Here is a 25,347-nt window from a genome sequence, read left to right on the forward strand (position 1 = left end):
ATGGCCTTGGAGACAACAGGCGGCAGCCCCCTGCCCAAGCAAGGTCGGCTCAAAGACGTGACCTCCGGCCCGCTGTCGCTCAGGCGGGAGGGGGCGGGGCCGTGCGAGCCGTCCAATCAGGGGAGCCGCCGGAGCCGTACGTGCGGGCGACGCGCCGTGGACGCCGTGGACGGCGAGGGCTGTGTGCGGTGGCTGCTGTGCGTCCGAGCCTCGCACCCGCTGGCGCCGTCCTTAAGGGCTTCGGGAGGTTTCGCCGCGTCCTGGGTCGCCGCGACCTGCGCTGGCCGCGGCAGCCGGATGGTGGGCGACCCGGCACCCCGGAAACCGAGCGATGGTGAGTGTGCGGGGCCGGGAGTCGGGAACCGGGGGCGGCGGGACCTGGGCTCGCGGCCGTGACCCCCGGAGTGTGCGGACCCGAGCCCGCTGCCGGCGCGGCACGCAGCGCGGGGCCGGGCGGCAGCCGGGACCCGGGCGTCCTGTCCCGTCGCTGTGCGCGGCCGCGCCTCCCGTAGACTGGGCGATGACCACCGGAGGGTCATCGGGGGACGGTCACGCCTCGGTCTCCGGGGTCCGTGCGCGGGAGGAGCTGTGGTCTGTGGGGTCCCCAGTCCCTCTCTCCCGGGAGGGAGGGGGGGTACCCGTTTTCCCCTCACTTTTCCAGATGTCGGGGGAGTGGGGTCTCAAAGCCACGACCCTGTGCCCCGAGGCTAGCTCTTCGTAAGACTGGAAATAAATGCCTCAATTTCCAGATCCTTCCCTGCATTCCGAAACGCCATCTTCCCTCTCCAGTTCACAGCATCATTATTAACTGTTTGTTCTCCGTGATGCATTGCAAATTACGCAGTATTTTATCGTTTATCTACAGAGCCGCGAATGGCTCTTTTTAAAGACTTTTTTTTTTTTTTTTTTTGCCTGTGAATATTACATAGCATGAAATTCCTTTGCCTCTCCTCCCAGTATCTTTCCTGAGCACAGACATCCTATGGGAAGTCCTTTGGGTGGCGGTTCCTCTTTGGAAACTTCCCTGGGTGCTGTGTCCTGTCAGGATTGCCTCACCTGAGTTTGTGACTGTATTCAACTTCTTTAAGCCTGCGTTTTCTAATAAGATGTATTTAATCCATAGATCTTGAAAGTATAAAATTCTACAAAGAGGCAAGAAAGGGGTGAAGTTCAGGGGGGGGGAACATTTCCTTGTTTCATCTATTAAAATTTTTGTTTCCTTTTTTTCTTCCCATGAGCAGGTGTAGTAACACTCAGAGAGTTGTCCTTTTGGGTGATTTCAAATGCAATATCAGGACTTAGACGTGTACCACCTCGAAAGGTGTTCAACAATTATTGTTTCCAAACAGTTTCTTGCCATGGAAATAATAATTAACTGACATATTTATGGTTTTTGAAAGGAGTAGATATTTGTGTTGTGTGTGTGTGTTGTTGAACTAAAAAAATGCCTTACAATTTGCTTCCCTCCCTTACACATACATAAACGCTGGATATGAGCGATTTTTTTTCACAGTAGGCTTATCGCTTTTAAAATGTTACTGGTGGTTCAGAGCAAGTTGGTAGGAAGCAGAAGCCTGAGGTCAGTGTTTCTAAGGTAAGGCTCCCCCCTTGGGGCACCTGGGTGGCTCAGTCGGTTAAGCGTCCGACTTCAGCTCAGGTCACGATCTCGCGGTTTGTGGGTTCGAGCCCCGCGTCGGGCTCTGTGCTGACAGCCCGGAGCCTGGAGCCTGCTTTGGATTCTGTGTCTCCCTCTCTCTCTGCCCTTCCTCTGCTCACTCTGCCTGTCTGTCTCTCTCAAAAACAAACATTAAAAAAAATTATGGCAAGGCCCCCCACCTTGAGCCTAGAAAGGGAAATACTTGAAGGCCCAGTTGGTTCTTCCTGGAGAGCCTCCCCCAGCAGGTGCCCTACCTGTTCAGACACCCCAGAAGGAGCTGAGAGAATCTGCAGAACCAAGGAAAGCTGGGGGTGCTTGTGTACATGGGGGATGGGGTTAGGGAACAGGGCAGTGTTTCTCCTTCTGAGGTTGTAATCGTGGTTTCCTTGGACTTCTTTTCCTTCCTTCCTTCCTTCCTCCCTCCCTCCCTCCCTCCCTCCCTCCCTCCCTCCCTCCCTCCCTCCCTCAGACTGTGCAAGTGGGGGAGGTCCAGAGAGAGGGAGAGAGAAGGAATCCCAAGCAGGCTCCACACTGTCAGCACAGAGCCTGACATGGGGCTCGAACCCACGAACCGTGAGATCATGGCGTGAGCCAAAACCAAGAGTCGGGCACTTAACCTACTGAGTCACCCGGGCGCCCCCCTCCTTGGGCCTGTTTCTAGACACAGGCTTGAGCTTTGCGTCTGCAGTGTAGGCGCACTCGGAGTAATTTGTCTACATTGACAAAGTCCGGGAAGGTCAGGAGATCTGCCTTCTGGACAAAGAGTTTGTGAATTTGGAAGTTCTTTTGAGTCAGATCCTTAAGTCACATCTGGCCAGTGGTTTCCTGACTTGCAAGAATTGAACCCTGAAAGACGAATGTTTCTATTATGCCCTGAGAGAGGTGTATGTGTAGCTCCCACCCTTCATTCCTGTCACTTCATTCCTGTGGCTGCTCAGGTGTTGCCCCCACCCCCACACCTCCATCACCAGGAACTGGGCGGGGGGGCTGTATCCCAACAGGTGCTGTCTGGACCACAGACTGGGAATGGGAGTTTTCCTTCTGAACCGTGCAGAAGCAGGCTGCTTATCTCACCTGATTCAAATATTTGCATTTTTTTTAACGTTTATTTATTTTTGAGAGAGAGACAGAGCAAAAGCAGGGGAGGGGCAGAGAGACAGACACAGAATCCGAAGCAGGCTCCAGGCTCTGAGCTGTCAGCACAGAGCCCGATGTGGGGCTTGAACCCACTAACCGTGAGATATATGAATATATGGAGTTTTTATATATATATATATATATATATATATATATATATATATATATATATATATTTAGATCTTTTTTTAAATGTTTATTTTTGAGAGAGACAGAACATGAGCAGGGGAGTGGGGGCATAGAGAGAGGGAGACATAGAATCCAAAGCAGGTTCCAGGCTCTGCACCGTCAGCATGGAGCCTGATGCGGGGCTCGAACTCCCGAACCGCAAGATCATGACCTGAGCCGAAGTCGGATGCTTAACCGACTGAGCCACCCAGGCGCCCCTGCATTTCTTTTCTCATATAAGTTTATATATTGCATATTGCAGCTTTTAACTCCATGTAGTTTCCTTTAGCCATTAGTGATCCTGTTTTGTTTGCGAGAGCAATGAATTTTTAGTTCTTGGACTTTGAAAATGTAGGTTGATTTAAAGATACAATGGGGGGCGCCTGGGTGGCGCAGTCGGTTAAGTGTCCGACTTCAGCCAGGTCACGATCTCGCGGTCTGTGAGTTCGAGCCCCGCGTCAGGCTCTGGGCGGATGGCTCGGAGCCTGGAGCCTGTTTCTGATTCTGTGTCTCCCTCTCTCTCTGCCCCTCCCCCGTTCATGCTCTGTCTCTCTCTGTCCCAAAAATAAATAAAAACGTTGAAAAAAAAAAAATTTAAAGATACAATGGGAGGGGGCGCCTGGGTGGCTCAGTCAGTTGAGCATTCAACTTCGGCTCAGGTCATGATCTCACAGCTCGTGAGTTCGAGCCCCACGTCGGGCTCTGTGCTGACAGCTCAGAGTCTGGAGCCTGTTTCGGATTCTGTGTCTCCCTCTCTCTCTCTCTCTCTCTGCCCCTCCCCCATTCACACTGTCTCTCTCAAAAAAATAAACATTAAAAAAATAAATAAATAAAGATACAATGGGAGTAAGGCAAGGAATTATGAAACCAAACAGAGTATCTGTTCCTTTTTAGGCAAAAGAGTCTCAAGATGTGAGATGGGTGTATTTGAGGTCCTCAGGTAGATTTTATGTTTTAGGTCAGCTTTTTATTCGTATGCCCCCAGAGAGCTTTGGAAATTTGAATTCTGTAATATTGTTAAAGTTTAAGGGAAATGAATTCCTATTTTAATTGATATGAGGAAAACTACTCAAAAGTTGCATCAATCTTTGATAATCCTAATACATTTAATGGGTGAGGACTAAATCCCTAGTATATTATAATATGCTACTTAATCTTAAAAATACTTTTTAAGTTTATTTATTTTGAGAGAGCAAACACACAAATGGGAGGGGCGGGGGAGGGGGGAGAGAGAATTAGAGCGTGAGAGAGAATCGAAAGCAGCCTCTGAGCCCAATTCAGGACTCGAACTCACAAACAGTGAGATCGTGACCTGAGCTGAATTTGAGTCAGACGCTTAACTGACTGAGCCACCCAAGCATCCCCCCCACCTCCCCCCCCAAAGTTTTTTTTTTTTTAATTTTAAAGAGCAAAACAAGTTCATTCAAAGTAAAGGCTGTTAGAAAAATATGGGGCACCTGACTGGCTCTGTTGATGCATCACGTGATTCTTGATCTCGGGGTTATGAGTTAGAGCCCCATGTTGGGTGTAGAAATTACTTAAAATCTTAAAAAATAAAAATAAAATTACAGTAAAAAAATGTGGTTTATATATATGACTTTTATTTCATTTTAGTTTTTAGTTTTCATTTTTCAGAGAGCCAGAGACTGCATTAGTGGCGGAGGGGCGGAGAGCTAGGGAGAGAGAGAAAATCCCAACCAGGCTCTGCACTGACAGTGTGCAGAGCCCGAAGTGGGGCCTGAACCCACGAACCTTGAGATCATGACCTGAGCCAAAACCAAGAGTCAGACACTTACCCAACTGAGCCGCCCAGGCGTCCCAGTGACTATTTACTTCAGATAATGTATGCATGGGGGGCGCCTGGGTGGCTCAGTTGGTTGACTGACTGACTTCAGCTCAGGTCATGATCTCACGGTTTGTGAGTTCGAGCCCCACATCAGGCTCTCTGCTGGCCGTGTAGAGCCTGCTTCAGATTCTCTGTCTCCCTGTCTCTCTCTCTCTGCCCCTCACTGCACTCTCTCTCTCTCTCTCTCAAAAATAAGTAAACATTAGGGGCGCCTGGGTGGCGCAGTCGGTTAGGCGTCCGACTTCGGCTCAGGTCACGATCTCGCGCTCCGTGAGTTCGAGCCCCGGGTCGGGCTCTGGGCTGATGGCTCAGAGCCTGGAGCCTGCTTCCGATTCTGTGTCTCCCTCTCTCTCTGCCCCTCCCCCGTTCATGCTCTGTCTCTCTCTGTCCCAAAAATAAATAAACGTTAAAAAAAAAAAATAAAAAAAAAATAAGTAAACTTTAAAAAAAACAAAACAAAAAACCTTTAGCTAATGGATGCATGGGTTCGTAAAAATGCGGTCCACTCCAGAGCTCTGGCTTCAGCCACCCCCAGAAATAAGCGGTGATCATTTTTGGAGCATCCTGTCCGTGTTTCTTTACATGAAAACAAACACTTGCACATTCACGTTTTTCTTCCCCACGTTTTCCTCCTTGTAATGAGCAGTAAGATTGCACATCTTTGGGTGTTTGGCTGCTCACGGTTCAAGCCTCCTCCTTCCCTCTTTCTCTTATGCCCCCAACTTGGTCAAGCTGATGAGAAAGTCTGGGGGGTGTCTCTAGAGATGGCAAGAGATTCCAATCACGGAGGCCCCCACCCCTGTGCGAGAATTCTTGCCGCGGCCCCACCTCCCAGCTCCGGGGAACACCAAACCAGATTCTTTCCATTGGTTTCTTTCCACCGTTTCAGAGCTGCTTGAGGGGCCAGCCCTGCCGTCCCCAGAGCCTTGGTTATGTGATTTGTAAGCCTTTTTCTCCCATCTTGATGCATGTATGCGTGTACACGGGAACCACATCTCTGCAGGCGACCGTAAGTTTTGTCACCGTGAGCCATGTCCAGACGTGACCCCCATGCTGCGGGCCTGCTTCTCTTGCTCTGACTTGCTCACCAGCTCTGCTGCCCGAAGGCGGCGTGTGCTGTGGGCGCTGGGTGCCGGGGAGCTCGCGCTGTGACCCGTGCTGCCCTGTGGTGTGTTGGTGACCCTCCACAGCCTCAGCTCTGCGTTCAGCCCACCAGAGGTGGCCGTTCACAGGATCCCTAAGTGTTTGGGAGCAGGGGTGTAGGATTGAGGCCCTCCTTGAAGTGGTCCTGTTCCACGTATTTGCTGGTTTGGATCTGTGTTGGGGGGAAGCTGTGACAGAGGCTGGGTTGGCCTCACATGCCTGGGTGGGGGGCAGAGGGACTATACCCTGTGCAAAAGGAAGGCCCATTGCGTGGTCAGTCCTGAAACAACAGTTAATTAGAGAAAGAGAAGAAAGGGTGAAAGGCAGCCAGTAGATGGGGGCCTGAGTCCACGCTCCTTGACCCCAGAGGACTCACCAGGACCTTTAAGCACCTCTGCTGCTTCTGCCCCTGCCTCTACTGCAGCCAAGATCCTGAGCCTCCAGGTAGAGGGCACGACACTCAGGTGCCCCTGTGGCACAGCAAAGGGATTGGTTCCACTTGATTTAAGTCCGGGGCCCTTAAACCCTGTAGGGCAGCCAGTGGTCACGGGAGAGGCTCCTAACCCTGATGGCACTGTTCTCAGGCTCTCTGGAGGAAACGGTGTGTAAATACCAGGACAGAGAGGCCGCCCCCTCCCTCGAAGTATAGCCTGTGATGGGAGAAAACAAGACAGGAGGGAAGCAAAAGAAAAAAGTGTTGAAGCTGATGCAGGCAGCCGGGGACTGAGAACCCAGAGGGGTTTCCGCTGGACCAGCCGAGAGGCTCCCTGGCTGTGCGCAGGATAGAAATCAAATGCCAGCCAGCAGGAAGTGAGAGAGAGTTTATTGAAGATAGAGCAGATTCAGATGGAGCACTTAGGAGGCTCAGAAAGGAGAAGGAGAAGGAGTCTCATCTTTGCTTAGGGCCTGGGGTTTCTGTTGAGGGCGGTGGTCTGGTGTACGTGTCCTCTCAGGTGTCGGGGAACTCGTCCAACGAGGGCGAGTGCTCCCGTGTCCTCCGTAAGTCACTTACACCCCGGAGCCAGGGGTCTCAGCATCATCTGGAGTCCGTGTTCCTGGAAAACGTATATGATGACGCCCCCTGCTGACTCCTTAGATGTTACGTATTTTGCTGGAAAACGCCAAAGATACCATTAATTCCTTGACCTTTACAAGGAGAGCACACGTTTTGGGCACCTGGGTGGCTCAATCGGTTAGGCGTCCAGCTTCGGCTCAGGTCATGATCTCGCGGTGCGTGGGTTCGAGCCCCGCGTCGGGCTCTGTGCTGACAGCTCGGAGCCTGGAGCCTCCCTCAGATTCTGCGTCTCCCCTCTCTTTCTGTCCCTCCCTCTCTCTCTCCCCCCCCCTTTCCTCTCTCTCTCAAATAAGTAAACATTACAAAAATTATTAAAAAGAACAACAAAGACAGCATATGTTAAGGTACATGTAAGGCAGGGATGCGGGCCCTAGCAAGAATAGGAGCAGGAAAAGGAGCAGAGAAGAAAAAGAAAACAGCCTTTTTCCCATGGGGTCCCTTCAGTTGCCCTGTCTCAAAACCCAGCTCTGCAGTTTTACCAGTTGGAAATTCAACATCTGCGAGAAGAATTTACACAACAAAAAAAGATAAAAGTACCCTCCTTGCTGCTTCCGGCCTCCACAGCACAGGTTCCGGATGCATCTTGACGGCTGCCCTAACGCGCTAACTTAGGAACCTCAGGCACATGATCAGTACTAGGGCTCACCTTGCAGTTACACCCGGGGACCCCACTAAACTTAAGCAGGGTACCCCTGATCATCTTAAGGGAGTTGCTGACTATGACAGGACAGCTAAGCAAGTCTCCTCTTAACCATGAGAACCATGGTCTTACCTGATTTCCCATGGTCTTAGCGCCCGTTGTTCTTAAATATCCCGCACTGAGCGGAGCAGGTCTGAACCCAGTGTCTCCTAAATTAAATTGAAATTTTGTGTTTGGCACTTATGGGACCCCACAGATCTTACTGCACCCCTCCCCACCCCGTTAAATTACTTAATCTGACCCACTGTAAACTAAAAAGGGCCTTGAAGGATTGGAAACCATTGGTTAGAAACCACTTAATTTAATGAAAAAGTAATTATTCCCCCTGGTTCTCCTTTTAACAGCCTTATTTGACCTATTCTTAAATCTGCAAGCAATGAATGCCCCCTCAGAATGAATTAGTGCAAACTCGTTCCCAGTCCCCGTTACGGAAATGACTGACTCCCTTCAGCGACAGATCAGTGTCGTGCAGTCACAGGTTTGGCCAAGTCTGTTTTGTTCGGGGGCTGTTTCAACAGTCTGCCGGGTGCAGTTGGCCGTCAAGTAGTGTAATACCAACGACATCCTCCTCTGAAGTCATTTGGGACTTCAAAACTTTTGACAAGAAGAGCTCATGAAAAGGGGACGTGCCATCACCGTATATATGATGTGAGGCTTTCGCACCTTGTCTAAGTTCTTTAAAAGAATTCTTGGTAAAGAGGTAACTGTTGTTCAGATTCTTTTGGTGTTGTGGAGGCAACATATTCCTTGTTTAAAATTTTACTTGAACCCGTTTTTGCTGTTACTTGTAAAATGGCCCATCCTGAATAGGCACCCCTTACAACAAAACAGGAAGATTCTGGACGCCGGTCAAATTGCTGTGCAGCAGACACACCTGTTAGTGCCCTCGAGCGGTTTCACAGCAGAGGCTTCAGTGACTTCCTCTCGTGCCTCCTGGAGTTCCCTGCTACGGCCTCAAGTTGTCCCTAGGTTTTTGATGCGTGAGATGGCCTTAGGCCCCAAACTGTGTGCCATCAGTCTTGGCACTGAGCAGCAGTGGCGTCCCCTGTGTTTACAGACTCTTGGGTGATTGTCCAAGAGATGCCCCTCTGTGGTCAAAGAATTCTGGGACTCTCTCGCCTCACAGATACCCACAACATATAAGTCAAGGTAATATGTCTCCGCGTCTACTAAGGCGTCTGTGTAGGGCCTCGCCTGTCCACATCGGCTCCTTATCCACATCAGAGTTCCAGACGCTCCTGCTGGTAACGAAGGCACTCGTTTCACTGCTCAGAGCACACAGTGGCTAGCTCTCACGAAGACACTGAGTGGAAATTTCTGGTCGCGCGCGTCTCGGGGTTTAGGCCTCATAGAGTGCTATTGTAGGTTATTGGAATAAATTCAAAGGAGTTGAATGAACAGTGGCTTCTTTCAGTCATCGGGGGTGAATAGCGCATCTGTCTTCCTCTTTTTTTTCCCCCCCCCGATAGACTTTTTTTTTTTTACAGCAATTTTAGGTTTACAGAAAACTTCACCAGGATGTACAGAGTTCCCACATAACCCCCCTGCCTTCATACAGCTTGCCCTATTTTTTTTATATTTCACATCAGTGTGGTACATTTGTTACATTCGATGAGCCAGTATTAATGCATCGAAGTCCTTGCTTTACAATAGCTGGACACTTTGGGGCGCCTGGGTGGCTCAGTTGGTTAAGCATCCGACTCTTGGTTTCGGCTCAGGTCATGATTTCATGGTTCGTGGGTTCAAGCCCCCCATCGGGCTCTGTGCTGACGGCACGGAGCCTGCTTGGGGTTCTGTCTCCCCCTCTCTCTGCCCTTCCCTTGCTCGCTCTCTCTCTCTTTCAAAACATTGCAATAACTAGACTCTTTGCGTTACACAGTCTTAGGGCTTTGGCAACGTGAGCTGATGTGTGCCGATCGTTTCTGTATCATGTAGTGTATTTTCAGTGCCCTAAACGTCCTTTGTCGTCCATCTGTTTATTCATTCCTTCTTCCCACCCCCAAATCCCTGGCAACCGCAGCTTGTTCACCGCCTCCCGCTTTTGTTCCTTCCAGAACTTTGCTGTCCGGAACTGTGCTTGGAATCATCCAGTCTGTAGCCTTACCGTATTCTCTGCTTTCCCCTAGCAATGTGACTTTGAGGTTATTCCATGTCCTTTGGCTGGATACCTCATTTCCGGTTATCCCCGAGTATTTCATCATATGGATGTTCCATTGGTTAATTTTCCATTCATCTGTTGGAGGGTATCTTGGTTACCTGTAAGTCTTGGCGGCTGTGAATAAAGCTCTTACAAATATTCAGGTGCTGGGTTTTTCTTTTTAAGTTTTTTTTTCAGTGTTTATTTTCGGGAGATAGAGTGGGGGAGTGGCAGAGAGAGGAGGAGACAAAGAATCCAAAGCAGGCTCCAGGCTCTGAGCCTGTCAGCACAGAGCCCGATGTGGGGCTCGAACCCACGAAGCGTGGGATCGTGACCTGGGCTGAAGTCAGACGCTCAACCCACTGAGCCACCGAGGCACCCCTAAAGTTTTTTTTTTAATATTTGCTTATTTTTGAGAGAGAGAGAGAGAGAAAGGGGGCATGTAAGAGCAGGGGAAGGGCAGAGAGAGGGGGGGAGAGAATCCCAACCAGGCTCTGCCCTGTCAGCGCAGAGCCCAGTGCAGGACTCGATCCCATGAACTGTGAGATCGTGACCTGAGCCAAAATCAAGAGTTGGATGTTTAACCTACTGAGCCACCCAGACGCCCCTGATGTGCACGTTTTTTTATGAATGAGTTTTCAACTCATTTGGGGTAATGGGAAGGATGGTGATTGCTGGATAGTATGGTAAAAAAAAAAAAAAAACAGGTTTATTTTTTTAAGAAACTGCCTGTCTTCCAGAATAGGGATACATTTGCCACTCCCATCAGCAATGAATGAGGGTGGAATGAATGACTAAATGATTTTCTCTCACATCTTTACTACTGTTTGTTTTTTTTTTTCAAGGTCTTGAATTTTAGTTATTGTAGTAAGTATCTGGCGGTATCTCATTTTTTTTTTGATGTTTATTTTCTCTGTTTTTAATGTTTACTTATTCTTGAGAGAGAGCACGCAAGTGGGGGAGAGGCAGAGAGGGAGACACAGAAACTGAAGTAGGTTCCAGGCTCTGAGCTGTCAGCACAGAGCCTGATGCGGGGCTTGAACCCACAAACCACGAGATCGTGACCTGAGCTGAAGTCGGATGCTTAACTGACTGAGCCACCCAGGCGCCCGTAATGTTTATTTATTTTTGAGTGAGGAAGCATGAGCAGGGGAGGGACAGAGCGGGGGCAGGGGGGACAGAGGGTCGGAAGTGGGCTCTGTGCTGACAGCAGAGAGCCTGATGCAGGACTTGAACCCACGAACCGTGAGCTCATGACCTGAGCTGAAATCAAATGCTTAACCTGTTGAGCCACCAAGGCTCCCCTATATCTCATTCTTTTATTTGCAATTTCTTTTTTTTTTTTTTTAATTTTTGTTTATTTTTGACAAAGACCACAATCAGGGGAGGGGCAGAGAGAGAGACACAGAATCTGAAGCAGGTTCCAGGCTCTGAACTGTCAGCACAGAGCCCGACGCAGGGCTCAAACTCACGAACCATGAGCTCACGACCTGAAGTCAGACACTCAGCAGAATGAGCCCCCCCGGCGCCCCTTCTCAATTTCTTCTGACATGGTGTTGAGCATCTTTTTATATACTTAATTAGCATTTATGTATTTTCTTTGGTGAGGTGTGTGTTCAGATCTTTTGTTGCCCATTTTTAATTGAGTTGCTTGTCTTACTGACTTTTAAGAGTTCTTTGGACATTTCGGACACCGGCCCTTTAGCAGAGAAGTGTTTTGTAAAGATTTTCTCTCAGTCTGTGGTTTCTGTTTTCCATCTCTTTAACTGTCTTTCACAGAGTGGGTTTTCATTTTAATAAAGCCAAACTTGGTATCTTTTACTTTCATGGATCCTGATTTGGTGTTGGATCTAAAAATAATAATTACCAAACCCTAGGTCTCCTAAATTTTCTCCTATGCTATCTCCTGGGAATTTTTTAGTCTCGGTTTTCTATAAGATCTATGAATCCATTTTGCGTTAATTTTTGTGAAAGGTGCAAGCTCTGTGTCTAGATTTTTTTCACGTGGATTCTACCTTTCCTGGCACTTTTTGTTGAAAAGACTGTGTTTTATGGGGCTCCTGGGTGGCTCAGTTGGCTAAGCGTCCAACTTCGCTCAGGTCATGATCTCACGGTTTGTGGGTTTGAGCCCCGCCTCAGGCTCCATGCTGACAGCCTGGAGCCTCCTTCAGATTCTGTGTCTCCCTCTCTCTCTCCCCCTCACCTGCTCACACTCTGTCTCTCTCTCAAAAAAAAAAAAACCAAAAAAAAAAAAAACTGTGTTTTCGCTATTGAATTGCCTTTGTCTTTTGTCAAGGATCAGTTGACTGTACTTCCTTGAATCTATAGGAAAGCATGAACTTTTTTTGTTTTCTCATTTTATTTAGAGAGAGCACAAGTGAGGGAGAGGCACAGAGAGGGAGAGAGAATCTTAAGCGGAGCCTAACACAGGGCCAGAGTCCACACCCTGGGATCGTGACCTGAGCTGAAATCCAGAGTCAGACACTTAATTGACTGAGCCGCCCAGGCCGCCCAACTTTTGCTTTTGTATATGAATCATTTATCCTTCAACTCTACTCTCTTATTAGTTCAAAGGGCTTTGTTATTGTAGATTCTTTTGACATTTGCTCCTCTCGTCTGACATTAGTCCTGTCATCTGTGACAAAGATAGTTTTATTTTTTTTTTTTAATGTTTATTTATTTTGAGAGAGAGGGTTACCTGGGTGGCACAGTCAGTTAAGCACCCGACTTCAGCTCAGGTCATGATCTCCCGGGTTCGGGCCCTGCGTCGGGCTCTGTGCTGACAGCTCAAGAGCCTGGAGCCTGCTTCAGATTCTGTGTCTCCCGCTCTCTCGGTCCCTCCCCTGCTCGCACTCAGTGTGTGTGTCTCTCTCTCTCAAAAATAAACATTAAAAAAAAATTTTTTTTAAACTCTTTAAGAAAAAAAAATTAAAGTGATTATTGATAGGGGGGTGCCTGGGTGCCTCAGTCGGTTAAGCGTCTGACTCTTCATTTTGGCTCAGTTCATGATCTCGTGGTTTGTGAGTTTGAGCCCCTCGTCGGGCTCCATGCTGATGGTTTGGAGCCTGCTCGGGATTCTCTCTCTCTCCCTCGCTCTCTCTCTCTCTGTCCCTCCCCCATGCGCACTTGCCCCCCCCCCCCACACACACTTAAAAAAATAAAGTGACTATTGATATCATTGGATTAATATATACCATAGTTATCTATCAGATGAAGTTTTTTTTTTTTCAGGTGAAGAATTTTTAAAATTTACTCCTTCTGAAATGCCCTCCCTTTCTTCATCATTTTCCTGCTTTTTGAAGAAGTTTCTTTCACATTTTTTTTTTTTTTTTTTTTGCAAAGCAGGTATACTGGTGGAAAATTCCCTCCATTTCTGTTTGTCTCAGAAAGTCTTTATTTCTCCCTCACCCTTGAAGAATAATTTTGTTCGACACAGAATTCTGGGCACATCGTTTTTCTCTGTCAACCCTTTAAAATATTTCATTCCACTCTCTTCTTGCTTGCATGGTTTTTTTTTGGGGGGGGGGATGAGTATAAATTAATTCTTTGTTTCTCTATATCTGAGGTGTGTTTTTCCCTCTGGTTTCTTTCAAGGTGAAATGTCTTCGTATGCTATGGGATTTTTTGTTTTATTTGTTTGAAGGCAGACCTCCTGTGCTGAGAAGGAACTGAGGCAAATAGGCCTTTCAAAAAATAAATAAAAGGAGGCCTTTAGTGTGATGTTTTAAGTTTATCTGGCTAAGGGTTTGTGAGAAATAAGGCCACCGACCCGATCAGAGGAGGGACGCGGAGACTCGGAGCACAGCGGATCGAGGTTTTCTTCGACCTTCTTGCAGGAGCGGGTGTCTTGATGGACAGGCATGCTCCGGGCAGTTACAGCAGACAGTTTGTCTCCAGGGTGCGTGTCCCTCCCCTGATTCTTCACTGGCTGAAGCGAGAGCCTTACCCGGACGTCGCCTGTGCCCACGTGAGGCAGAAAGTAGTCTGATTGGGGGACAGCCGGGTGACTCAGTCGGTTGAGCGTCCGACTCTTGATTTCAGTTCGGGTCATGATCTCCTGGTTCGTGGGATCGGCCCCCGCGTCGGGCTCTGCGCTGACAGCATGGAGCCTGCTGGGGATTCTCTCTCTCTCTCTCTCTCTCTGTCTCTCTGTCTCTCTGTCTCTCTCTGGCCCTCCCCCACTTTCTCTTTTGCGCGCACGCTCTCTCTCTCTCTCTCTCAAAATAAATAAACATTAAAAAAAAAAAGTAGTCTGGGGCGCCTGGATGGCTCAGGCAGTTGGGCAGCTGACTCCAGGTCATGATCTCACGGTCTGTGGGTTCAAGCCCCGTGTCGGGCTAAATGCTGACCGCCTGGAGCCTGCTTCAGATCCTGTGTCTCCCTCTCTCTCTGCCCCTACCCCCACTCTCTCTCAAAAATCAATGAACATTAAACAACAACAAAAAAATTTTTATAGTAGTCTAATTGGAACAAATGTACGTTTCCTGAGGTGATGCGGAGACTTTCAGTCCCCCCTTTGTTCTTTGGCTCATGCTCATTTCAGAGCCCACCAAAATAAGCCTGCAAAATAGAGCGGGGAAGAAAAACCAGGAAGTGAAATGTCCAAGGATTCGGGACTCCATTATGGGGGGGGGGGTCATATATATTTCCAGTAGGTTGTAAACATGTCAACTAGACAGCACAGCTTTTATTTTGGTATTTCTGAAGGTGGATCCTCTCCCTTACTTCTCACAGGCTTAGTCTCTATTATGATTTGTTGTACCTGTGGCAGAAACTAAAACTTCTCGGGCGTCCTTTCTTTTGTCACCCCTGTCATCTGTGGGGTTCTCCAGAAGCTTCTCAAATAAGGGCTGGAATGTGCAGCTCTTTTCTGCGTATTAGTAAACAGGAGCCCGGCAGCGGTAAGTGTGGGCGGAGGGGAAAGCATTCTGCAGTCATAGGATTTAGTCTCAGTCTTTCCCCCCGGGCTGTCCTCTTCTTCCTCATAGATACAGGGAAGATATTTGGTCTTTGTCCGTGGTTCCTGGCCAAGATCTCCCGAGCCTTTGGAATTTCCTGAGTGATAAGGGTGATGGAGCAGTCTTCTGTTCTAGGAGCCCGCCCAGAAATGCCTCAGATGGCTTCAGGATGGGGATTGGACACCAGAAACACGAGGCCTTGATTGGAGGCTTAGAATGTTCAGCTCCACTTCCCAGGCTCTGGAGAGGGAAGAGGGGCTGGAGATTGAGTTCATCACCAAAGGCTTTGAGTTCATCACTTGTGCCTACATAATGAAACTTCTGTCAGAAGCCTCAAAGGGGGCGATGCCCCTGGGTGGCTCAGTGGGTTAAGCGTCCGACTTTAGCGCAGGTCATGATCTCATGGCTCATGGGTTCGAGCCCCATGTCGGGTTCTGGCCTGACAGCTTGGAGCCTGGAGCCTGCTTGGGATTCTGTGTCTCCCTCTCTCTCTCTGCCCCTCTCCCACTTGCTCATGCTCTCTCTCAATGAACATTAAAAAATTTAAAAATTTTAAAAAAAAAGAAAAGGTACACTGGTGTATCTGTTGGAATACATTTTGCTTAATTATTCTATTGATAAATCCTTCACATCTTTCCATACCAGGACACGTCACCCTTTGCTTTTAAACGGTGACTGTGTGGGGCACCCGGGTGGCTCAGTCTGTTAAATGTCCAACTTCGGCTCAGGTCATGATCTCACGGTTTGTGGGTTCAAGCCCCACGTGGGGCTCTGTGCTGACAGCTCAGAACCTAGAACCTGCTTCACATTCTGTCTCCTCCTCTCTCTGCCCCTGCCCCACTCATGCTCTGTCTCTCTCTCAAAAAATAAATATTAAAATAAGTAAAAGGTAAGTATATAACCAATTCTTTCTCTTTTTTTAAATTGTTTTTAGTGTTTATTCATTTTTGAGAGAGAGGCACAGAGCGTGCGCTGGGGAGGAGCACAGAGAAGGAGACACAGAATCCGAAGCAGGCTCCAAGCTGTCAGCAATAGAGCCCGACGCGGGGCTCGAACCCACGAACCGTGAGATCACGACCTGAGCTGATGTCGGACGCTTAACCCACTGAGCCAGGCGCCCCACCAATTCTTTCAAAATAGACCCTTGTTACCAGTTTTTGCTGCCAAAAATCTGTGAACTAGTACTCAGATTTCCACCTTACAGGGTAAAAAAAAAAAGAAAAAACCTACTTCTCCGAACTTAATTCTTTAAATTTTTATCATTAAATATATTCAGAAGATAATGTGCCTGATGCCTTATCAGAAGACTTTGTGGTAATAACAGTATAAACATGTTTGTGATCATTAAGATTTATAAGTGGGCATTGAACAGTTGTCAGCCTCCCAATGTTCCTGACCTGACTCCTCTCCATCCGACACCACATGTGACCTCTGTCTGGATTCTTTATTCTTCAAAACCTTTACCATCTGTTCCCCCACCCCCCGCCCCCACTAAACAGTGTTCTTTTAGTTTTAACTTTAAAAAATATTTTTAATATTTATTTTTGAGAGAGACATTTTTTCGCATATGGTCTTTCATCTTCTGTTAAATATGTTTTGATGATTTTCTCATTTTTTAAACTATATGTTGAGTCTTACTCTGCACACTAAACTCTTTAATGTTGCATGTATTACAGATATTTTCTTATATCTTGTGTTTTTTGATTTCCTTAGTTTATATATGATTTGTTCAGTCTCTCGTTTAGACCTTTTTAAATTTTTTTTAATGTTTATTTATTTTTGAGAGAGAGGGAGAGAGTACAAGCAGAGACAGAGGGAGCCACAGAATCTGAAGCAGGCTCCAGGCTCCGAGCTGTCAGCACAGAGCCCGAGGCGGGGCTCGAACTCACGGACCGTGAGATCATGACTCGAGCCGAAGTCAGACACTTAGCCACCCAGGTGCCCCCGTCTCGTTTGAGATGTTACTCTTTCCCTTATCTGAGAAAATTCTCCCTATTTTTGGATCAATAAAGTATTTATCTATGGCTTCTACAAGTGCCTTGGTTTTATCTTTCACATTTAAGTCTACAGTGAATTGGCTATTTTCCACGGGATAGGAGGGAATATAATGCGCTTTTCCAGTTAGGTGACAGTTTGTCTTTGCCCCATGTATTAAAGGGCTTCAGATGTCTGCCAGTGCTCCACAGTGCCTGATCCGCCCTTGACCAGCTTTCGACATTTAATGCTGGTCCATGGAAGACACTTTTCCTTTCCCTCGGTCTGTTTTTCTCTCTGCTAATGCTATGTTGTCTGGAATACTGTGATTTGAAAATCTTTGATGTATATTCGGCAAGCCGCCACTTTGTTCTTTGGAAGACCTTGACCATTTTTGGACATTTGTTTTTCCTTTTAGGTTTGGAGGTCTAATAAAAAGTCTGTTTTGGGGATTGTTGGAATTTAATAAAGACATTTTGGGAGAGGAAACATCTTAAGAAGTGGAGTTATTTCTAAGAACATGTATCATATTTTCACTTTTTTTCATTCTTCTTTGTTCAAGAAAAATGTAAATCTTTTTCCATTAGGATTATTAAATATCATTCATTAGTCTTGTTTAGTGTTCAGTTAAATTTGTCCTGGAGGGGGATGCCCCACTGGCTCAGTCAGTAGAGCCTGTGATGCTTTTTTTTTAAATTTATTTTTAATGTTTATTTATTTTTGAGAGAGAGAAAGAGAAAGTGAGCAGGGGAGGGACAGACAGGTAGACACAGAATCCAAAGCAGGCTCCAGGCTCTGAGCTGTCAGCACAGAGCCCCATGCAAGGCTTGAACCCACAAGCTGTGAGATCATGACCTGAGCCAAAGTCGGACACCCAACCGACTGAGCCACTCAGGCGCCCCTGGTGCCTGTGACTCTTGATCTCTGGGTCATGAGTTGGAGCCCCCTGTTGGGTGTAGAGATGGCTTAAAAATACACACACACACACACACACACACACCTTAAAAAATATAAATAAGTTTGTTTTGGAGGAAACCACATGCAAGCTTCAAGGAGATGTTCTCTCCTACTGTAATCCATAGGATGGGCTCACTTCCCCAAGCAACAAGTTGTAACAACACATGTAAAATACTGTCTTCCAGGGAAGCTCATTCGGGACTCCGTGCCTAGATCACATAGGCACCCTCTACTGCGCATAACAAAAGTTTGGACTCTCAGAACGAACACAAGAGTTTGGGATACATCATGATCTTTGCCTAAACAGTTTGGGCACACTGAGTCACTGTCATCAGGTTGGGGAGGTCCCTCCTATATCTTGGCTCCCAGATACCAATGAAGGAAGGACTGACACCGCGAGCAGGCATTTGTAAGGATCCGCCGTCTCAGACCTGCTAATAACGTTAACTCTCTTCCACATGCGAGGTACTAGGACACTTTTATGAGCCAGCGCTGCAGAGTAATTGGAGCCACTCCAAGTAATTGAGCCAATCCAAGTAGTTCCTTTTACTCCGTGGATCTCGCAAGAAGTGTGGATTTCCTGTTCTTTTCTTAACCAGATGGGTGAAATCTACCATCCAAATTACCGTATGGGAGCCATTTCTCTATCACCTGCACGTAGACCTCAGTGAGTTAATGATCTTGTTCAGAGACCAGCATTTAGGGGAATCGTGTAGCTGAGGGATATCTATGCCCAGAGGTCAGGCTGGCATGCCCCTGGGCCCCACACGAGGGGTCAGAAGTACAGGAAATGGAAGGGCAGCCTCTAGGGCAACTGGTTGAATATCACTGCCTCGTGAGATCAGAGAAGGGAACCTCTGTGTTCTTTTGGGAGAAAACACTGACGGGGCTCCTGGGTGGCTCAGATGGGTAAGCGTCTGACTCTTGGTTTCGGCTCAAGTCATGATCTCATGGTTCGTGAGTTTGAGCCCCGCGTCAGACTCTGCACTGACCGCATGGAGCCTACTTGAAATTCTGTCTCTCCCTGTCTCTCTCTGCCCCTTCCCTGCTCATGCTCTCTCTCAATGTAAATAAATTTATTTAAAAAAAACAAACACTGCTGAACCTTTTGTGTGTTTCATAATGATGAGTGCATTGACCGTCAAACCACTGTGGCTTTCAAGTGAACTTTCTCCCAGATTGCAGTGTTTATCCAGTTCCTCAAGCTCAGCAGGGCCTGAGGTACGCTGTTACGGTTCTGCCGAGCATCCTGTCATCTCAGCGTGTGTGCATACACATGCTTAAAAGTTGGCGAGAAGCGGCCCCGAGGCCCTTGCGTAGAGAGGTTTTGTGGGGTTCGGAGTTGTGATGCCTTCTTTTTCATAAATAAGCTGTAACATCTGAATGACATCCTCGCCCCGTGAAATGGGACGGATAGGAGGGAATGAGTGAATCTCTGACAGATATTTTTATAGACAGATGAAAACGAACACTTCTCTGCCAGAATATTTTCATTCAGCCAGCTGCGACAGACTATTCCTGATGGCCTGGAGTACTTGGGGACAATATGGCTAGCTGGTCCTAGTTACCAATTGGATTCCCACAGACCTTCTGGCCTTTCGTGGTTGGCAGTGGAAATAGAAGCAGAAGCTCTCAGGGCGCCTGAGTGGCTCAGTCGGTTAAGCATCCGATGTCGGCTCAGGTCATGATCTCACGGTTCAGGGGTTCGAGCCCCACGTCGGGCTCTGTGCTGACAGCTCGGAGCCTGGAGCCTGCTTCGGATTCTGTGTCTCTCTCTGCCTCTCCCCCGCAGGTCCTCTCTCTCTCTCTCTCTCTCTCAAAAATAAACATAAGGGGTGCCTAGGTGGCGCAGTCGGTTAAGCGTCCGACTTCAGCCAGGTCACGATCTCGCGGTCCGTGAGTTCGAGCCCCACGTCAGGCTCTGGGCTGATGGCTCAGAGCCTGGAGCCTGTTTCCGATTCTGTGTCTCCCTCTCTCTCTGCCCCTCCCCCGTTCATGCTCTGTCTCTCTCTGTCCCAAAAATAAATACACGTTGAAAAATAAATAAATAAACATTAAATTTTTTTTTTTTAAAGAAGCAAAACTCTCAATGTTTCACTGTGTTTTTATTCATTAAAACTTGACGTGGCTGTGCCCCTCTGCTTCATGGAGTGCTGTGTGACATGGTGGGTAATAAAGAAGGAGGCGAGCTTTTTCTCACAAGGAATTGGTGGCCTTACAATGGAAATGTTTCTTTCATTTGCATAGTATTTCCTTTCCCAACTTGCTTGGGACTCTACCATTAGAAAGCAATGAGACTGGAAGTGAACGTAGTAAACGTAGTAAAAGTGGGAATAATTTTTTTTAAAAAAAGTTTTATCTATTTATTTTGAGAGAGGAGCATGAGCCCACGAGCAAGGGAGCAAGCAGGCTGTGCGCGGACGCGGTGCTCGATCTCAGGAACCGCGAGATCCTGACCTGAGCCGAAATCAAGAGTCGACGCTTCGCCGACTGAGCCACCCAGGCACCCCCAAAGTAGAGAGAATTTCCATGTATTCATGACACTACCAAATTTTTGAGGAGATGATTGTGTAGAGAGAGTGGGAATTCTGATGACCGAGTCATAGAGTATTTTGAGGTCACAGAATCATGTGAACTTCTTATGAATTGACTATAGATTCCTAGTGCTGTCTCATCCACCCTCCTCCACACGTATGTGGGATGTTTTAGGACGCAGTGGCCTTTGAGGATGTGGCTGTAAACTTCACCCTGGAGGAATGGGCTCTGTTGGATCCTTCCCAGAAGAAACTCTACAGAGATGTGATGCGGGAAACCTTGAGGAACCTGGCCTCAGTAGGTAAGGATGACGGCTCACTTTCCCCCCCGTCAGTTAGAGGACGCGTGTTCCTTGCCCATCAGTGCTCTTTGGTTTGGAACGGGGCAAAGGAGTCCTTTGGCAAATCAGGCATGGGCAGAGCTCATCGTGGACTTGTAATAATTCTTCTATAATTTATTGGTTTTTTTTTTCTGGGTTTGCATTGTAGGGAAAAAGTGGAAAGACCATAACATTGATGATCAGTACAAAAACCAGGGAAGAAATCTAAGGTAACTTGCACTCACGGTGGAAAGGAGCATCCAAAGGAATCTTTGTATGTTGCAACAATTGAAAAGCAAGCAGACATGGGGCGCCTGGGTGGCTCAGTTGGTTAAGCATCCGACCTCAGCTCAGGTCACGATCTCGTGGTTCGTGGGTTTGAGCCCCACGTCAGGCTCTGTGCTGTTAGCCTGGAGCCTGCTCTTGATTCTGGGTCTGCCTCTCTTTCTGTGCCTCCCCTGCTCGCACTCTCTCTCTGTCTCTCTCAAAAACAAACATTAAAAAAAAAAAGCAAGCAGACACAAGACAGCCCAGCTTCAGATGTAGGTTTTCCTAGAAAATTTTCACCAAAGTGTTTTCTTAAATGTGACAGCTGTTCAGTGTTTGCAAAAGAGTTCGTTTGTAAATAGTATTCAGAAACTCCATATATGACTCTCACTACTTTCACGTAAGAGTTTTGGTCGAGCAGAATATTTCAAACAGTTCAGACAAGACAGAAAAACCTACCCTTTTCCTATGAATTGTAACAATGTAATCCTAGTATTTACTAATAGGTAGGAAGTCACAAATCAATAATACACTTCTGGATTTTTTTTTTTTTTCAGGAGTCCTATGGTAGAGAGGCTCCATCAGAGTAAAGAAGGTGGTCAGTGTGGAGGAAACTTCAGCCTTATTCCGCATCTTAATCTGAACAAGAAAACTTCTACCGAGGTAAAACCGTGGGAGTGCAGCGCGTGTGGAAAAGTTTTTATGCGCCATTCATCCCTTAATAGGCATAAGAGATCTCACACTTCGCCAAAGCCATACAAGTATCAGGAGTATGGAAAAAAGCCTTATAAATGTAAAGAGTGTGGAAAAGCTTTCAGTTATCTCCAGCCTTTTCAAAAACATGAAAGAAACCACAGCGTAGAGAAATCTTACAAATGTAAGGAATGTGGGAAATCCTTTCGATATCGCCAGTCCGTTCGAAAACACGAAAGGACTCACACCGGAGAGAAACCCTATCAGTGTAAACAGTGTGGAAAGGCCTTTAGATATCATCAGACCTTTCAGACACATGAAAGGACGCACACGGGAGAGCAGCCCTATCAGTGCAAGCAGTGCGGGAAAGCCCTCAGCTGTCCCAGCTCCTTTCGAAGTCATGAAAGGACTCACACGGGAGAGAAACCTTACGAATGTAAAAAGTGTAGTAAAGCCTTCAGTTGTCCCAGCTCTCTTCGAAAACATGAGAGAACTCACACCGGAGAGAAACCCTATGACTGTAAGGAATGCGGGAAAGCCTTCATTTCTCTCGGGAGCTTTCAAAGACACATGATCACACACACTGGAGTCGGACCTTATAAATGTAAGGAGTGCGGGAAGGCATTCAGCTGTCCCAGTTCGTATCGAATACATGAAAGATCTCACACCGGAGAGAAACCCTACGAATGTAAGCAGTGTGGTAGAGCCTTTAGTTGTTCCAGTTCCTTCCGAACACACGAAAGAACTCACACTGGAGAGAAACCCTATCAGTGTAAAGAATGCGGAAAAGCCTTCCATTGGCTCACCACGTTTCAGGTGCATGTGAGAACTCACACTGGAGAGAAGCCCTATATATGTAAGCTGTGCGGGAAAGCCCTCAGTTGTCCCACGTCCTTCCGAAGACACGAAAGGACTCACACCGCGGAGAAGCCCTATGAATGTAAACAGTGTGGGAAGACCTTCAGCTCTCCTCTAGGTTTGCAAATACACGGGAGAACTCACACTGGCGAGAAACCCTATAAATGCGAGGAATGTGGGAAGGCCTTCGTCTCCCTCACCAGTTTTCGCAGACATATGATGACACACACTGGAGACGGACCTTATAAATGTAAGGAATGTGGGAAAGCCTTCAATTGTCCCAGCTCCTTCCGGATACACGAAAGAACTCACACGGGAGAGAAACCCTATGAATGTAAAATATGCAGTAAAGCCTTCAGTTGTTCGAGTTATGTTCAGGTACATGAAAGAACTCACACGGGAGAGAAACCCTATGAATGTAAGGAATGCGGGAAAGCCTTCATTTATCGTACAACCTTTCGAGGACACATGAGAGTGCACACGGGAGAGAAACCTTATAAATGTAAAGAATGTGGGAAAGCCTTCAGTCGACCCAGTTCGTTTAGAAGCCATGAAAGAATTCACACTGGAGAGAAACTTCTTGAGTGTAAACACTGTGGGAAAGCCTTCAATTGGCCCACATCCTTACACAAACATGTGATGAGAATGCACACAAGATAGGTAAATTGTTAACTGAAAAGTACAGGAGAGCGTTCAGTCTTAACAAACGCAGAGTCATGTAAAAACACCACTGGAGAAAAATGACATAAATGTAAGAAATATGGGAAAGTCTGACGCACATTCAAAGACGGTACTCCGGAGAATTCACAACATGAAAGAAATGCTTCAGAAGTTGGAGATAATGAATTTTGTTCTGAAACTCAGTCTCTGGACTCTAGCTTCTGGTTGTTGCTTTTCAGCTGAACGTTGAGTTGAGACAATTCTGTGAGCATTGTTTAAGCAATAGTACGGAAGCTTAGTAAGTAGTCTTTTTCCTTAAATCAGTTTGGAAAAGTTTTGTCTTTCCATTTTCAATCTGTTGGATCTATGGGTGAGTTACGGTGTATTTGTAATATGTAAGTATTAATTTTTATATAATTTTTTAACTGTTCTGAATGTGAAGGGGCCATGGTATAATGACATTTTGGTATTTGTTGGGATTTTCTTATTGACCTCCCGTCACAGGTACTGGATATTCCTTGTCTATTATAAATATTCCTCCTTTCATATGTGAAATGGTTTCTGGTTTTTTTTTTTTTTAATCCAAAGAGTCTTTTCTTTCCTGGTTAATAAATTGTAGGCATCAATTTGTAAGTATGCAGAGTTTATCATAGGGTATAATCTCATTGGAATTGCTGTTTACATCTTTTCCCTTGACTCTGTCATTTCTTCCGACTGTGATTTGGAGATTATACTTTAAGAGACCAAAAAAAAAAAAAAAATGTAGCATTGGAGATAGCACTCCTGGAATGCGTTAGGTCAACATGGGTAATGTTGTGACCTAATTTTCTAGAATCTGCTCTCTTTATAGTTTCATGTTAGAATTCACCGGTAGCCTCACTTGCATGAGAGTCGGAAGGCAGAAAGGAAGAAGGCCTTAGTTTTTGGAATCACGGTACAGACAGTGATCGATACCATGGGAATTTTGCCTACACCTTCCAGCCCATTTTGCTGATTCTTTGCCCTGCCCGTCAAGAGTATCTTCAGTACCACCGCCAGCTACTTGACTTCCATTTTCTCAGAGCTGTAGCTTTCCACAGATGCCGCCACGAGGTCTACGACCTGGCAAAGGTTGATGCCGCTTGGATTTTCCCGCAAGCCATCATGTGTCCACCAGACCATCATGGTTGAGAATGTTCTTTAGAGCGCTGACTTCCCTCTTCTCTGGACTGTATTTGTATAGGGTCTAATTTGTGTAGTAAACCCCTCGTTCTGTTAATACTCCTAATTACTGTGTGTTCCCGATTTCACCAGTACGGCTACAACATGCAGCCAAGAGGAACCCCATGGTAACCTATTCCTCTACCGCATTGTACAGTGACTTCTGTGAAAATAAGCCTTTTCGTGTGAAAATAAGCACCTTCTCCTTATCAGGCAGATTGTGGGTGTTTCTGATTACTCACATCTGAACATAAGTCTTCGGTATATTTTCAATTATGTTTTTATGTGATTTAAAACATTTCCTAAAGCTCAAACCACTGTTTCTGTCCATGGTCCTTAAAATTTTTTATTAACCGTTGGATATTAACAAATGTTATCTTCTCCATTTCCTGACAGGATATATTAAAACGTCCCATTGCAATTGTGGCTTTTCAAGTCAACCTGTAATTTTGTCAGCATTATGCATTCCGAGGGTCATCGTGTGCAGACGAGTTCAGATATTTTTTCCTCCAATTTTGTTTTTTATTCTGTAGTCATAATTTTTGTAATTAAATTTCTCGTCCTCCGTTATTGATTCCAAAAATGTGCATCATGGTTTTGTCAGTGCCTTCTTGCCAAAGACCGCCAGGGTGACATCTGTGGTCAAAGAGAGAGAGGTGGAATGAATTGTAGTGATAAAGATGGCCACAAACCACAAATAACAACGGGATTATGTTGGGGCGCCTGGCTGGTTCAGTCAGCGGAGCGCGCGACTCTTGGTCTCGGGGTCGTGAGCTCGAGCCTCACGTTAGGTGTAGAGATTGCTTTAAAAAAAAAGAAAATCTTCTAAAAAAAACGGTGGAGTCAATCAATGCGAAGGTGCTCAAATGGTCTAGAATTTGGACTTGTGAAACTCTTACAGAAATTAATACAATTAAAAGCAGATATTTTTACAGGGGAGTTGAGAACAAAGCACACCCACAGACCGAGGGAAGGCCCTTGCCCAGAAAAGGCCTTCATGCTGGGCTGAAGAGGCAGTCTTTTCTTTGCGTGGAGCCAGTCTGCACAGAGGTGATGTGGGTGT

At 46.7% G+C, this 25,347-nt stretch overlaps 1 protein-coding gene across 1 annotated transcript; it reads left to right on the forward strand.

Moving 5' to 3' along the window:
- Nucleotides 1–23,084, forward strand: LOC124522878 (zinc finger protein 791-like). The gene is made up of 7 exons (XM_047094548.1): nt 1–334; nt 6,376–6,395; nt 6,484–6,552; nt 6,905–7,015; nt 20,462–20,588; nt 20,776–20,836; nt 21,431–23,084. The coding sequence occupies exons 1-7, from the start codon at nt 1–3 to the stop codon at nt 23,082–23,084; spliced, it is 2,376 nt and encodes a 791-aa protein (XP_046950504.1).
- Nucleotides 23,085–25,347: the final 2,263 nt, after the last annotated feature.

This window comes from Lynx rufus, unplaced genomic scaffold, assembly GCF_022079265.1.
Source record: "Lynx rufus isolate CCGP_SWC_20201006 ecotype Redwood Valley unplaced genomic scaffold, mLynRuf1.p SCAF_4, whole genome shotgun sequence".
Taxonomy (NCBI): Eukaryota; Metazoa; Chordata; class Mammalia; order Carnivora; family Felidae; genus Lynx; species Lynx rufus.

Excerpts from the sequence above, each read along its gene's own strand:
- LOC124522878 (XM_047094548.1), top strand. The coding sequence starts at position 1 with ATGGCCTTGGAGACAACAGGCGGCAGCCCCCTGCCCAAGCAAGGTCGG. Across the intron at positions 335-6,375 it reads ACCCCGGAAACCGAGCGATG|CCAAGATCCTGAGCCTCCAG; the intron begins GTGAGTGTGCGG and ends CCTCTACTGCAG. Across the intron at positions 20,837-21,430 it reads AACCAGGGAAGAAATCTAAG|GAGTCCTATGGTAGAGAGGC; the intron begins GTAACTTGCACT and ends TTTTTTTTTCAG.